Source organism: Sinocyclocheilus anshuiensis, unplaced genomic scaffold, assembly GCF_001515605.1.
Source record: "Sinocyclocheilus anshuiensis isolate Anshui unplaced genomic scaffold, SAMN03320099.WGS_v1.1 scaffold292, whole genome shotgun sequence".
NCBI lineage: Eukaryota > Metazoa > Chordata > Actinopteri > Cypriniformes > Cyprinidae > Sinocyclocheilus > Sinocyclocheilus anshuiensis.
Window position 1 is genome coordinate 1,844,732 of NW_015555757.1, and position 16,125 is coordinate 1,860,856.

The window sequence follows — 16,125 nt, forward strand, 5'->3', positions numbered from 1 at the left end:
AAAGTTTTTATTATTTTTTAAAGTGAGAAAAATGAACATGCCTGTGTGATAATTTAATGAAGTATTTCTATAAAAGAGTATACCAGACTTTCAGAAATGTGTTCTGGTCAAGCTCAGGCACTTAAACTTTATTTAATTGTATGTTCTGAAGCATTTATTGACTTTTTGGAAGCAGAACTATCAAATAAACCAAAACATAACAGAATTCATCACACCACTATTCATGTTCAAAGAAAGCAACTGAGATATTCTGCACAACTTCTGACTAGGTGTTCCAAAGAAGAAAGCCAGCTTTATTGCATCAGTGATGACAGAATTTTTATGTTTCAGTGAATTATTGCTTTAAACTGCAAGGTTAATGATAATGATCATGCCTTGTGTGCATATAACTTGTCAATCGTGTTACTTGAGCAGGTAACTTCATGCTGCTGCTAAGGGTGAGATGTCTAATGCACAGGTGGCAACTAAAATAAACAAAACACACCCAGTTTTGTGGAAAATTGTCCAATATATATGCTTTACTAACTTTATATTTTATTCACCTGAAATCATTTTTGACAATGTAGACAGTATAACAGAAAAAAAAAAGATATTCTATGATAATTTGTGAAAGCTATGCTATGCTATGAGCAACCTTGTATTCACCCGTCCTTCAATTACACATTTTAACGAGCTTAGGTTATACCAACAATGCAAACAAATGTTGCACTGTTTGTTAATGATAACATATTACCCTTAGCTACAATTAATCAGACAATAAAATAAACTTTATGAACCGAATATCAAAATAACTTTGCACAAAGCTACAATTAATCAGACAATAAAATACATTTTATGAACAGAATATCAGCTTAATTCGTAAAATCATTACATTTATTAATTTGATTAGGTTTTAGGTCATAAATAACGCGAGGAAAAGCGACACGTGGGACTTGCGGCCCAGCCCCTTTCATCTTAATTCAATGAACAGACTATATATATATATATATATATTTCTTGAGCACCAAGTCATCATATTAGAATGATTTCTGTATTTCTGTACTGAATATTAAAATGACAATAATGACGTTTCGCGAGGTGGGCGTTTGTGCGACGCAATTCTCCCTGGACGTCATATCCTTCCAGCGCTCTTCGCTTCCTGCCTGGCGGAGGGAGAGGACGGTGCTGACGGCTGGGAGGACGAGCTGAACGTTAAGAAAGCCTTGGCAAAGAGATAAGAAACGAGGGAAAAGGGCCCGAGGTTTTTGCCTTCCATCGGGAAAACTTATTGCTCGACTCTGATTAGCACCCGAAGCAAGTACAATGTCGTCCAGTCGTCAGTTTAGTGAGAGCAGGGCCATCCCGACCAGGACGGTGCTGATCAACGAGTCAACGCAGCTACCTCAAGACTATTGCACCACTCCCGGAGGCACTTTATTCTCCACCACCCCGGGAGGTAATACCCCGCCAGAGACGTGTGCTGTACGTCCAGGCTTATATCTGCAGCCGTTTGCCTGTTGTTTACATGGAGACCGTCTAATGTTAAGTGGCCTGTGTTGGCCAGGAAGCCGTAACCACATAAAAGGCTGTGTCTCAAAACCTAGTGTTTAGCCTGCTTAGACAGTATTTTAGGGGTCGTAGGAACGGTTAGTTAGTTTGCATGTAGACAGTCTAATAGCGCTCAAACTGTCGAGAGGTTTAAATCGACGATGACCAAAATATGTTGCCTACTAGGAAGGCAGTTTACTAGGCTTTTGAGACACAGCCATGTAGTTCAAAACAAAAACAGCGCCGCCTCATCACCAATCCTTGAAGAACAGGATTCATACTTACTGAAATAAAGCCTATAACTCAAAGTGTTAGGGTTTCCTCTTCCTTCAATGGAGAAACTCATATTGTGCGCTCTGTGTATTGATTCCGGTAGGATGTGTGTAAAAAGGACAGCAGCGACTGGCTTGAGGAAATCGCGCATGCGCAGAGACTGAACTGCGCAAAAGACCTACTGTGTGTGCATCTGATTTGTGAATCGGCAGTGATAGACAGTGACAGTGCTAGGTCTTGTAAAAAGAAATGTGAAATATCACACTTTTAATGCGGTTAATTTTTATGTGTTCAAAGGCAGTTTTGTATATTTGCACCTAAAACCCTAAGCCTAAACCCCTAAGCTGTTTTGCTGCTCTTGGCTGGTTTAAGCTGGTTTTACAGCCTGGTCAAGTCTTACCTTTATTTTCTAACGAGTTCTACAGAGACCGGTGTTGTGCCGAATTCTGCACCCCTGCCAGATTATGCACCCCCTCGTTGAAGTCGCTACCTGGTTGCCTAATCCCAGAACCACCCCTAATCCTAACCCCTCCCTCACACCAACTCCTAAACCTACCAATATTAGGGGGTGCATAATCTGGCAGGGTGCAAATTTCGGCACTACACCGGCACGTGTAGCAGTATACACCCTACCATTTGTGATCTTGATTGCTGTCAGTCATTACTGTTGTTGTGCTTTTGGGTTTCATCGGGGCATTATACTGTTTAAAGAATTAGATTATTGTTTGTTGTGACCACTGATACTAAATTGGTCACATTAATCATCTTTGTGATTTCAACAGCATTAAAAATGTGTCATAGTAATGTCTGTTTCACATTTCTAAGGCATATGATCATCATTAAAGGGAAAATTCACTCAATTGTCATAATTTACTCATCCTCTTGTTGGTTTCAATCCCATATGACCTGTTTTCTTCTTTGTAACGCAAAAGGAAATGTGTCAGATTGCTTCAGGATTATGAAATTTTATGCAGGCTGGTAGTTATGTAATAAAACTGGCTCATAACAGTTTGTTTATAATGACAATGCAGGAACTCGAATAATCTATGATCGCAAGTTCCTGTTAGACCGGCGTAACTCACCCATCGCCCAGACTCCACCAGCACACCTGCCGGTTATCCCAGGAGTGACAAGCAAGAACGTCCTGAATGAAAACAAGAGGAATGAGGCTAAAAACATCAACAACCATGATGCCAAGCCAGGGCAAGGTTGGTCTTTAAAACTGACTGAACTGGAACTGTTTCCACTGGAACCTCCCTGCTTTCTGCTCGATCATCTTATGTACACAAACAGTAATGGGTCTGGTTGGAGGGCTAGACTAGTGTTAGCTCACACTATTCTCTTTTAGTGGTCATGCATGATGCAAATGATGGGTTTTTTTGTGTGTTGCAGGTGAAGATGCTCAGTTTGAGATGGACATCTAAAGAAGAGGAACCAACTTGAAGATTAATTACCTGGTACCTGTGTGCCAGTGGCTTGGCTTGTAGAAACCAATGTCGTGAGCCCTCTCCTTTAGCTCTCTCTAGCTGCTGGGTGCTGCATAATCATGGGGATAAATGACAAAAGTTTGCCCAGTGGGGCTGCTGGAGCCCTGAAAGTTAACCTGTGAGCCTGTTGAGCTCTTTTCGTTTAGGTTTCAGGGCTTCCATCAGCTGTACTTGCTTAACTCACAGAGCAAGGGAAAAATTCTGTATTGCAAGTGCCCGGATATGCTACCAATTTACTGTAATAGACTCATAAACAAATCAGCCATCAGAAATTTACTGCTGATTGTTCACTGTACACTGTTCCAGTTGATACCCTTAATGTAGTCTACTTGGTTCACATGTAAACTGATTTGCACTCAAGTCAGGAAATGCAGTTATCTGTATGTACATGTCCTCGCAAATGTAAGTTTTTGTTTTTTTTTTCCATCCATTTAGTTTTATTTAAAAGGGACAGCAGGATTATCACCACAGTTTTGATTTTAAAAATGAAAGGATTCTATATTCATTCCAAGTCTTTTATATCAGTTAAAACAGTTGATTTTTTTTTTTCAGGTATTTGTTCAGCTCAGAAAAATTGTTTTATAGAATTGGCCAAAAACAGACCACAGACCTTAATTACTACTTTATATAGGATCACGATGCCAAACAAATTTTCTAGTTTTATTTAGAACTACCCCAAAATTTGCATTTCAGTCCATAGCCTTCTAATTTACTTTAGCCCTTTTAGCAGGTTAAATTTAAGTTAAGTAATGATATCTGATTGCAATTTTGAATGACCAAACGTTTACTTTTGGTCAGAGAGAATGTTTCTGTTCAGATTTGTCCTGTTAACAGTGTGATTTGTACCTACCTTTGCATGGCGAGACACTTGAAGCGTCAACATCGGCTCTGAATTCACACTCTCTGGTTAAAGGTAGACATTACCAAGTACTGTTGAACTGATCAAGGGTTTAAGATACTTTATAAAACGATGACAAAAAGAGAGCTGGTCTCAGGAATCACTTGCATTATGTACCTAATAAGTACACATCTTACGGCTCCTTTCATGGGAGAAATGGCACGGTGAATATTTAACATTAATATCAGCTGTGACATCTACTGTCACTTTCCGATTACTACAAACCTTATGAACCTTGATAATCAAATCAAAGGTAGGAAAGCACTGAAGTGTTGTTTTGGTCATTTTACTATTGTCTGTCTCACAGCCACACAATGTTTAAAGATGGATAGTTTTGTAGTGACCAGACATTCATATTTTCATTCAGATCAAACATCTTGAAAACTTGAATTGAATCTTTCCAATGCTCTTCTATGCATGTTCTTTTGGTCCTGCTTCTTAGTCTAGTTTAGTTCACATGTCAGATCATTTAAATGTTGAGTTTTTTTCTTTTTTTGGGGGATGCCAAATCTTGTGGAAGACGAGAAGGTTTGATTAATATTGAAAGAGAATTAAGCAAAGAGATTATCCAAACAAAGTGACTTAAAGAGGATAAGACTTATTCTCATGACTTTAATTGTCTTTCTGTGCTCCAGTCATTCTCTGAAGCACAGTTTTTTTTTCTCTCACAGTGATCTCTTGTGCTTAGCCTCTGTATCCATGCCTTACTTTACTAAGCTGAGCAGCTGTGTCAAATACTGTTCCCTTTCATACCTTAAATAGTGGATCAGTTCCTTTCTGTTTGATTTCTTTCCAACTCTCAAGTTTAGGAAAAGATCAAATATTGCTATGTTTTACTAGAAAACATTATATTTTTGGAAACATGTTATTATTTACTTTCTTACAGAGATGGGAAGTTTTGCCAATACAGCAGTGTAATATTGTAATGGTAATGGATTGGTTAAAATAAACACGGTTTAGGTTTGACTTTGATCGGTTGCAGTTAACTTTCTATGAAATATTCAATACTGGTGATATCCTTGGCAATTAGATGCACATTTTCATTTCCGGTTTGATTGATAGACTTTTCTAAAAGTCATATTAAAGTAATAATGATGTACAGTAAAGGGAACTTGATATACTGGCCTTCTGTAATAGATTTGTCTAATCCCAGCTTGTTTCAACTCTGAAATATGGACGTTTGGTTATTTTAGTTTTTTTTTTAAACGATCACTGCTTACTTTTTCTTCATACTTTCCCCAGGTCTCAGAAACTTTCAGAAATGCATTTAGCTCTTCAATGGGATTTAGGATGAAAGTTTGATCTAATGTGGCATAAATTGGAAACTGTATTTTCTTTCCTCTTTGAGACCCTGTTCAGTTGAATTTTTACTGGCCAATGCCAGTGGACATTGTTACAGCAAGATCAATAAAAGTTCCTTGATATCAACTTCTCTGTTTGTCTTCTCTGCCAAATGCTTGTGCATTTTGCTTGAATGTCATGTAAACAATATGTTGAGTTTGAAATACTAGGGTTTGCCGCTGGATGGAGTAGTAGGGTAAAAGTGTGCAGCTCTTAGTTTTATGAATGCAAAATAAAAATAAAGATTATGGTCCTCTGTAAATTAGTTCCGGTGTTCTGACAAATAACGCTACCTATCAGATTATGCTACTAACACTATTTATCCTACTGTAAGGGTAGGTGTACATGTTAATAAAGCCTCACACCTTATTAATATAATGCTGGAAGCAAAATCTGATAGGTAGCACTTTTCGCTATCGAATTATGCTACCATCTGTTTTAATGGGAGGTAGCAAAATCTGACAGGGTAGCACAAATCGTTAGAACACCGGCTCCGGTTTTGTAAATGCTAAACTGTTATACTAAAGGGGGAGTTCTAGAAGCCCTTATTGCAGTACATGAATGCCTCATGAAGAGAGTTTAGTTGCTTGGAAACTCAATGGCAACACAATGTGTCCACTTCACACCAGCAGTTCAAGCAGAGGCTATTTTCAATGCAATGAAAGACATTCGACACCAGTGGCAGTGGTGAAAATTAAGAACTTGGCCGCCAGTGAGCAAAATTACCCTCTGCAATATGCAATAACTTGAGTTTGAGACATTGCGATGAACTATTATCACCATTACAAGAAAATCAAGTCTTGCTAATCCAGAATATTATTAAAATCGTACTGTTTAAACTTATCTGTCAGTTTATTCATACTCCGACCCCCACATCGCAGGCTTTTCAACATTTCAGGCATGACAGCCGCACCGTTGCTGGGAGATGGAGCTGTTACTAACTGCTGAAAAGATGAAAATCCACCCACCATCATCCTCCTCTTCCATAACATTTATTGCCAGTGAAAGAGGCAGCTGAAAGTGGGAGGTGGCCATCTCTCCTCCTCTCCTCATCCATCTGCACTGCTCTATGTTGAGAGACTCGCTCTTATGGATTGACACCTGACTGCATGTCTTTGGACCAGTGAGGGACATTAATTGACAGGACTCAAGATGAGTGTGAAGTGGTCTCGGTCGTCTTCTACGTTTCATTGCCTCTCTCAAGGCCTGACAGGTGTCTGAGAGAGCAGGTATCCAGGTGAGGTAACGTTTATGATATTTACTTTCACTATTACCTTGTCTTTGCTTCACGGTAGAAATATTTGCTCTATTAAGTGTACAATTATGTCTTTTTGACTTACATTTAGCTTGGCGTAGCTAAGTTTGATTCTCTTATTAGTCAGCATCCTGTGAAGTGCTGGTGGTGGGCATGTACTTAGGCTACTAAGTGTACAAGAGCTGATTTACATGAACTCTCAGAACATTGTGAAACAAAATGGATAGAGAATGGGATATTGTTTTTATAGAACAGTTTAATCAAGTTAAAGTAAGTTAGAGTATTGCTTTTTAGACACTATGTTGTCAGCTTTTTTTTTTTTTTACTTCGAAACGAACAACGAAAGTAGTTCCAAACGAAGCCACATAATACTGTTAATTTGAACGAATCGGTTGAGTGGATGATTCCATGCATTCTCACTCGCCACCTCCTGGCGTATCAATGTAATATGCAGAAATAGTCACTGAATAATATATAAAATATTCTTTATTTGCAAATATTCTATAGTTCATTTTATTAATGGCCAAATGAAGACATCATTTGACTGATACAGTTGCCACGAAAGCCATCAATAAACAAATGAAAATCTCAGGCTGTGGCACGAAGAATTGAAAACATGGCAAAATTAGTGAATTAACTAATTTACAATAATTTGACATTTACTTAGGATAATACAATATTTTTTAAATTATTATTAGCAAAAGTTATTAGTTGTTCAGAGAAAATCTTGATTTTTATTTATTTTTTATTTATTTTTTAGGGCCTGGTTTGACTCACATATGCATTTTAAAAACTGTGTTGCAGTGTATGTAATTGTTACACAGACACTTATGATTGTAACTCAGTTGTTTCAGTATTTTCAGATTCTGAATGTGTTGATTGAAAGCTTAACACGCATGAACAAAACATTGCGGTCGTTTTTAAACTCCTCATTTCTCAGCCTGAACAAGGATGTGCCAATCACTGGTCACTCCCACTCACTGCATATCTGTGCAATGATCTGTGCAGCGTGGTACAAATGCATCCCGGGGCCTTTCCCATCCATATTTAGAGATTTTTTGTTGTTGTTTTTTGTTCTGTGACCGTGATACTCAGACACAACTGGAATTTAAATCAAGCCCCGGAAAAGGGAAGCATTGCTCTTGGTGCCAGTGACTCAGTATCCCAAACATTCAATAGACCAGCCAGTTATATAAACAAGGCAGGGATGTCCTAATGACATTCACAGAGCTATCATATATTTCCCAGTGATATCTCTCTGGCACAAACTTGATCTTATGAAGGAGGAGGGGAAAAAACAGGATTTGTTTAATTAACTGCATTATCGCTGCAATGCATGGAGGAGATTCAATTGGCTTCATAATTCTGACTTCAAACACTTTCAGATTTCAGTAGATTCAAAGGCATCAGAAATCTTTAATCTTGCACTTTCTCTCACTTTTGGCTTTTTGTATCATGGCCTTTGCATGGGCTGTTCCTGTGAATGTCTGGAGCCGCCCACACTGTCGTCTGGTTGCCAGATGTACTGTATTTCTTTGTTGCCCCCAGAAGGGTTAGAACGGCTATCCTGTCACTGTGAGAAGAGAACCAGAGAGGCACTGAGCGAGAAAGAGAAGAAAAGCGATTAGCAAATCTTAAGCAGTGGTTGTTGAGGTTAAAACAAAAGGCTTTTTATGTTAAGATTCTGCTAGCAACAGGAAACTGATTTCGTGTTGACAGGATTTACACTTAAAGAGAGACCTGAACCCTTGCTGAAACTAAGATGCAAAAACCAAAGGATGTGACCACACGCGGCACAGCTGTGAGACCGTAAGCCATTCATTTAACAATCAAATATGACAGAGATGCTATGCACATGCACATTTGATAGTCTTACATACTTTTAGGTCTGTAGAACACATTCAAAGCTTCAATAATGTGTTTTATTTGGAGGTTTTGTTGTGCATTACATGTGTTGGGGTTCCATGAAATTGAATCTCTGTGGTATTGCAGCACAAAGTGCATCTGGCTCTTTAAAAAGTGCAAATGTTAGAAATAACCCCATGTAAAATGACTAACATGTCTGCCTGTTTACTTTATATTAGTCACAGTATAAATCCTCATTCCAGCTCTGTGCAGATTATGGGTACGAGTGCCAGTGCAACTTCCCAGGCTGCTCCGTTTGCACCTACACACCAGGCCGATCACCAAGGGAACGTCATGGCTGAGCACAGACGCTCACTACAGTCGGTGAACATTCGCAACAGCAAAGCCAAATCCATCATCACAAACAAGGTGGCCCCTGTTGTCATCACGTAAGTGACAAGTGCAACATGATGCTTTTTAAAACTGGCCATAAGGGCCCTTATATGCACAAAATGTCACGCCTGTGTGTTACTCTTTGAGAGAAAACTACTGTAGATACCGTCAACAACCTCACTTTCACTTAAAGGGATAGTTCACCCAAAAATGTTTACTCACCATCAAGTTGTTCCAAACCTGCAACACAAAAGAAGATATTTTGAAGAATTTTGGTAACCAAACAGTTGACAGTAGCCATTGACTTCCATAGTATGAAAAAAAAATACTATGGAATTCAACCTTTTGGTTGCTTTAAAATATCTTTTGCTCTCAACAGAAGAAAGAACCTCAAACAGGTTTATAAAGTGGAGGGTGAGTAAATTATGACAGAATTATCATCTCCTTTCCATCCCGTTAAGGGACGAGACAATGTATTATCAGTTGTGGGTTTTTCATGTATGACATTTTGATAGATGTTATGAGTTTTGTCTCTATACAGAAATAACTGCAGGGAAGAGTTTCAGATTCATGACAAGATCCAATCTGCCAACTACTCAATGGGAAGGATATCTGACCTGTTGCCGGAGCACTACCTAGTGCTGGTATGTTTCACTTTTTGAGATTTAAACTAAATATTTAGAGCTTAATACTTGAAAAAGCCTGGAGATGTAATGGAAAATGCAGTAATGAGCAGGAAATGTAGATCAATTATGGAAATTTCTTGTCATTTACGATGAAATAAGTTTTATGACTTGCTTTTATATTGTCCAGGGGGAGTTTTTTATGGTACAGGATGTATACAATAGAGCTGATGTCTTAAATACTACAAACATCCATGGGGCCCCCAACTTCCGCAAGGTCAAGGGAAACTACCCCCTTTTTGGAATGGGCCAACCTAGCCTGAATGGTTTCAAACAGGTCCTCCAGAGATTGCAGATTGACGGCTGTGAGGTCAGTGAGTGCTTCTATTCCTTGCCGAGTAGGATGAAAGGCAGTGAGGCACTTTCCATGAATACAGTTCACTTTGGGGTCCTATTACATTTTTTTCCTTTAAGAACTATTAGATTTGTTAGCTATTATGTTATTATGTAGCATAAAATTAACCTACACTCTTAAAAATAGGAACCATTTGCAGCAATGCCATAGAACAAACCATTTTGGGTTCACCAAAGAACCTGTCAGTGAACAGTTAAGAACCATTTTTTTTAAGTGTGGAGAACATTTTTATAATCTAAAGAAAGTTTTGTGCAATGGATTGATTCCATGAATATTAAAGGTTTTTCATAGAACCATTTATGCCAGTAAATAACCTTTATTTTTAAGAGTGTAGCATGTGAAGTAACTGGTTTGAAACAATCAAATGTCTGTATTATCCTGTAAAATTGTGATTTTGATCTGTCCCGTCTCAGAGGTCTTGACCACCTTGACTACCATATTTTCAGCAGATAGACCTTCAAATAATGATATCAGGTTAATTGCTGTTTATCCCACAAAATATGTGAACAGGAGGTGATTTTCATCTGTGTGAGGGAGGAACCAGTGGTCTTCTTCCATTCAGATGGAGACTTTATTCCGTACACTCCCAGAGGAAGAGAGAACCTACATGAGAACCTGCATGACCTAGACAGAGAGCTCAGCCCAGAGAAAATAGAGCTCTCCATCCGGAAAGAGGTCTGTTATAGAGCAGAACTAGTTGTATAAGTTGATCGCTTGCCATCCTTTTATGGTGAAATGTTGAAAGAGGTCACTGTGTCTGTTCCATGTCAGGTTTTAATTCTCTGATATTTTCTCCAGTTGTGTGACTTTGCAAAGCTGAGTGAAAATATGTTCTATGTCTATAATGACATTGAGCATTTTAAAGATGAACCTCAGCAGGTTCAGATTCTGTCAGAGGAGGACATTCATGTCACTGAGGAGGTCTACAAAAGACCACTTTTCATTCAACCACTGCACAGGTAATTCCTCATATTTTATGACAGAATAAAATCTATTTTAAAGCATAGCTTTTTTATGCTTTTGAAAGAAATTTCTTATGCTCACCAAGGTTGCATTTATTTGATAAAAAATACAATAAAATGTAATATTGTTAAATATTATTACAATTTGAATTTTAATATATTTTAAAAGTTTATTCCTGTGATGGCTAAACTGAATTTTCAAACAAAAAACAAAAATCTAAACAAAATCTGTTGTAAATTAACCCCTGGCGAAAAGTAGTGTCCATAGATGAACAAAAACATGCATATATGAATCAAAATTAATCTTACATTTTAGATTCTTTTAGTTCTGTGTATTGTTTAATGACAAATTTTGATGAATTTAGATATTACAGATTGCCGCTCCCTATGGAAGGGGCCCCACTGGAGGAGACATTTGATGCCTTTGTTAATATACTCAGGGTAAGATCTCCATGAATATTATATATCTTTTTTTTCTCCCTCTACTTTCTAAGTTTAAAATAACTCTGTGTGAGCTCTGGTTTATTTATATCTGATGATTTGTGTCACTGAACCAATAATTCATCGCAAGAACCCAGAACTTTAAACCCAGCGCTAGCCAGCAAACCATATTTATATTTCACAGTCACCTGTAACATCAATCTTTGAAAACCGTATTAACACAGACAAAAGTTATAAATGTTAACTTAAGACCATGAAAAATGATTTCAGGTATCCACTCATGATCAGGAAACGGCAAGATTTTTTTATTCCAGTTTCTTCATCTTTTCCATCTTGATTTCATTTTCCCTTGATCAGAGTTTGACAGCCAAAAATTAATGTGTGTTCTTGTTTGAGGTTACAGAAATATATACAGACATGTATATTGTGCTAAATCATTATGTTATTCACTTGGATTCCTTTAGTTTGGACAATGTGCTTTTACAAATTTACCCACCTTTGTGTCCACCAGGAGACCCCAAACCTCTCTTTGATGCGGGACAGCTCCAGACCTCTGCCTGCACTGCTTTTCAGCTGCCAGGTGGGGGTGGGACGCACCAATCTTGGCTTAATCCTGGGAGCCATAGTCTTCCATCACCTGCAGGGGGCATCAGAGAGCCCCAGGTACATGGTACAGTGTTAGTGCAATTTCAATTACTGTTTACCTTCTCAAAGAAAAGCATTACTTGATTAATAACACTCTACTGTGGTAATGTTGTGTTTTAAGGTCCTTTCTCTGTTTAAGTTTTATTTACTTTTCATCTCTTTCACAGGCAAGAAATACAGAAGAGTGAACACAAATTGGATTTCCAAGTGATTGAGTTGCTAATCAGTCGCCTACCTAAAGGTCAACAAGTCCTTGATGAGGTTAGAATGTATTAAAGATGTTTGTAAAAGTCTTGGTTCATGAAATAGTCCGATTGCTTTCAAATAAATAGAAACTGAGACTTAAAAAATATATACCATATTACGATTTATTGAATGAATAGTTTTACATAAACCAAGTGTTTTTTTATGTATATATGCCACAGGTTGATGATGCTATTGCCATGTGCTCTGAGATGCATAATATAAAAGATGCTGTGTATGAAAACAAACTGAATCTTGAAGGCACTGGCGAAGATTACCAGATTCAAGTAAGTCCCGACTGAAACATTCTTGTGTCCATGTTGTCAAACTGCTATAAAATGGTTGCTTTAATGTAAAAATGAGCGTTTTGTTAAATGAAGGTCACATATTTGTGACATTTGTGTCATTAACATTTTTTTGTTTGCAGGGAAACAGCACAAAAGGCTATTTCCTGCAAAGAACACTGCAAAGTCTTGAACGCTATGTGTACCTACTAGTATTTAATGCATATCTTCACGATCAGGTATTGCTGACTATATGCTACCATATTATTATATTTAAAAGCAGTTATTTTTGTCAGTATATGCCATTATTTTAATAATTTTTCCATTGTCTGCTGTATCTCTATCTCTGTAGTATCCACAGGCATTTCCTCAGAGCTTCAGTCAGTGGCTGTGTATGAACGCTTGGATCTACAGGCTGCTGGCCAGCATGGATAGCTCTGAACTCTCAGCACCAGCCAGCCTTATAACTGATGGGATTCGAGTTCTGGTAAGAGTGAACCATTTCTGGTTCCCAGAACATTAGTTTATGGTTATAGAAATCCTAAAACATTAAAAAAAAGTTCCTAGAGTGTTAGGAAGTGCCTTCCCTAAAACATAGCCAAAGGGGAACCGTACAGTACTTTAAGGAAATGTTTTGTGTTTGCTGTTATGACGTAGAAATTATATATTATAACAGATAACAATTACATAGTTATACTAGTGTATGTTCATATGCACCAGGTTATAGTTTTTTTTTACTTTATCCTTGAATAGTCCTTTTCTTCCCTGATTATATCTGATATGCCAGTCTTTCTAGCCCTGCTCTTATCAGAGTCGAGCTGTGACCTCCTCCTCCTGCAGCTCAGCAGATTCTCCCATAGGCATGCACATTATGCACATAATATCTTCAATTTTTTTGAAAGGTGTCCAGTCAGTTTTTAGCGACAGATCTGCTCAGTACAGCCAAGGAGATGAAAGTGGCCAATTTCAGACGTGTTTCCAAAATGGCTCTATATGGGATGGCCCAGCCAAACTCTGAGGTAAATCCTTTCTAAAGCTCATTTCAGCAGCCCAAGCTCCTAAATTGTGGCTGTCTGTAAAGTCATATAATAAATAATCAAAGCTTGTTTGTGCCCATGTCAGGCTCTGGCTGTCGTGATGTCCTACCTGACAGACCAGAGGCGAGGGCACTCTACAATTCTCTGGCTGAATCTGCAGGAGGAGCTTGTGCTGGAGGCAAACGGACAAATGTTCACCCCACGAGAGCCAGGCTGTCTGGAACAGCCTATTCCAGTCTGTGTTCAACATCCACAGAAGCTCCAGGTGCAATTCTGTCCAGGGCAGATCTGTTCTTAAATGGAATTGAAGAGGGTAGTCTTTCAGTTACTGTATATGACTGGGCCGGACGAATTTGTTGTAGGTACAGCTTGCATAGTGTGTGCAATGTACAATGCAGCACATAAAAAAAGTTAAATGCAGTGTGCAGTATAAGCTATCGGCAACATATCATGTGTCTTTGAAATGCATAGTGGTACGGATTCTGATTCATCCAAGTGACTCAATTCTGTTTACCAAAAAGATATGTAACAGATTATGTCCATAGATATATATAGTTATACTGTGATACACTGTTACAAAAGTTTAGAGTTGATAAGATTTTTTTATGTTTTTGAAGGAAGCCTCTTATGCTTACCAAGACTGCATTTATTTGATCAGAAATATAGCAAAAACTGCAATTGTGAAATATTATTACAATTTAAAATAACTGTTTTCTGTTCCTGTGATGGCAAAGCTGAATTTTCAGCAGCCATTACTTCAGTCGTCAGCGTCCTTTAGAAATCATTCTAGTATGCTGATTTGGTGCTCAAAAACATTTCGTATTATTATCAAACAGCTGTGTTACTTAATTTTTAAATAAAAAGTTAAAAAGAACAGAATTTATTTGAAATAGAATTATAAATGCTTTTATTGTCAATTTTCATCGATTTAATGCCCACTTGCTTAATAAAAGTGTTTAATAATTAATTTATTAAAAAAATCATACTGACCCAAACTTTTGTCATTGAGTCAGTTAGTTAATAAAAAAAATGCTGAGTCAACCAAAATTATTATCCTTTATTAAAATTACCATGAGTCGGTTTATGCAAGTGAATGAGAACGTACGTTCACTTAAATGATTCGTTCAAAAAGACTGATTTGGTAACAAAGGAAACACTGAATACATCTGTGTGCAAAATCATTAGGGTTCCATTAGGGTTCCACTGGAGTGTAAATACATTGTGACCAGTGTTGGGCTAGTTACTCAAAGAATGTAATATATTACTCATTACTAGTTACTCATTTCAAAAGTAATATTGTTACTTTACTTAGTACTTTCTGGCAACAGTAATTAGTTACACTACTAGTTACATTACTTTTTCTTCACGCCCCACAGTAGTTGTAACTGTGTAAATCTTCCACATAAAATTCTTCCAGAATATAACTAACAACATATTTCTGTCTCATCATTTGACCAAAATCCACATTGGATTGCAGTCAGAAGTTATTACAAACACTCAATAGTGACTGATAGTGACATTCAAGTAGAAGTGTTGTATTAATCCCATTAATTGTCATGTGTAGCTTGAAGCTAATTGTCATTTCTCCGTTACCCATATACGATTATATTTCATTAAGTTTGTAAGAAACTGTGTAATTTTCCAAAAAGATTTTTTAATTATAGTAATATAATGTACCACATACTGATCAGAGGAGTGTGGGTGGGATGTAATGCCAGAGTAAAGTAAAGCCACAACTTAGTGTTCAGATCATCTTTTTTTCCTGACAAAATCAATATAATGCAATATTTCTATCTGCTGAATGTAAGCTTTTCCATATTCCAAGCTTGCCTGCTGCACTGGGGACATCACATGCATGTGCAAGTCGTGAAAATTATGAAAATAAATCTAGGAATTATTTGATTGTTGGATTTTAAATCAGTCGAGGCATCAAAAGTAACTAAGCTGTTTTATGGATGGTAACTGTAATATTATTACTGAAATTTTATTAGTAATTAGTTACACTACTAGTTACTGCAAAAAGTAATATTATTACAGTAACTAAGTTACTAGTTACTGCCCAACACTGATTGTGACACAGTGACCGTCTTATTTTAGGCCATATTTTATTTGTATTTTATTGCATGAGTAACTAAATGTTTGGTCCATGTAAGGTCTTGTTAAATGTTTTTCATTGTTACAGGTACACATTGTTACAGGTAGTACCTTTTGATTTCATCATAAATGAAGATGAAAGTGAGATGGAAGTTTTTTGATTTTCACCCAAAAATATGGCTGCTGTGATCTAAGAACCTAAGCTTTAGCAATATGGCCGTCTCCACAGGAAATGGAGTTGGCACTGAAGCAGGACATCCTGAGGTGTGAGAAATGGCTGGAGGTGATTACAGAGCAGGATAAACAGATGAGGATGTTTAAGAGTTGTCACACCAATGAGGAGCTCTTTGTCCATCGGAAGA

At 37.5% G+C, this 16,125-nt stretch overlaps 3 protein-coding genes across 3 annotated transcripts in view; 2 read left to right on the forward strand and 1 right to left on the reverse strand.

Annotated features, from left to right (window-relative positions):
• Positions 1-1,969, reverse strand: part of LOC107673928 (inorganic pyrophosphatase-like) — a 6,023-nt gene extending 4,054 nt beyond the window's left edge. Inside the window, exon 1 of the mRNA XM_016467755.1 lies at positions 1,813-1,969. Coding sequence (XP_016323241.1) covers positions 1,813-1,951 — 139 coding nt within the window. The 5' untranslated portion in view covers positions 1,952-1,969. The remainder of the gene's footprint in view (positions 1-1,812) is intronic.
• LOC107673927 (eukaryotic translation initiation factor 4E-binding protein 2-like) lies at positions 1,119-5,613 on the forward strand. Its single transcript, XM_016467754.1, has 3 exons — positions 1,119-1,435; positions 2,832-3,008; positions 3,193-5,613. Exons 1-3 carry the CDS (start codon positions 1,303-1,305, stop codon positions 3,222-3,224), a joined length of 342 nt encoding a protein of 113 aa, XP_016323240.1. The 5' UTR covers positions 1,119-1,302; the 3' UTR covers positions 3,225-5,613.
• A 2,794-nt stretch (positions 5,614-8,407) lies between these two features.
• LOC107673876 (paladin-like) overlaps positions 8,408-16,125 on the forward strand; it is a 20,115-nt gene continuing 12,397 nt past the window's right edge. The window contains exons 1-14 of the mRNA XM_016467681.1: positions 8,408-8,590; positions 8,890-9,075; positions 9,561-9,663; positions 9,833-10,012; positions 10,568-10,732; positions 10,856-11,016; positions 11,385-11,460; positions 11,972-12,123; positions 12,273-12,366; positions 12,531-12,635; positions 12,776-12,871; positions 12,985-13,119; positions 13,535-13,651; positions 13,755-13,934. Coding sequence (XP_016323167.1) covers positions 8,544-8,590; positions 8,890-9,075; positions 9,561-9,663; positions 9,833-10,012; positions 10,568-10,732; positions 10,856-11,016; positions 11,385-11,460; positions 11,972-12,123; positions 12,273-12,366; positions 12,531-12,635; positions 12,776-12,871; positions 12,985-13,119; positions 13,535-13,651; positions 13,755-13,934 — 1,797 coding nt within the window. The 5' untranslated portion in view covers positions 8,408-8,543. The remainder of the gene's footprint in view (positions 8,591-8,889; positions 9,076-9,560; positions 9,664-9,832; positions 10,013-10,567; positions 10,733-10,855; positions 11,017-11,384; positions 11,461-11,971; positions 12,124-12,272; positions 12,367-12,530; positions 12,636-12,775; positions 12,872-12,984; positions 13,120-13,534; positions 13,652-13,754; positions 13,935-16,125) is intronic.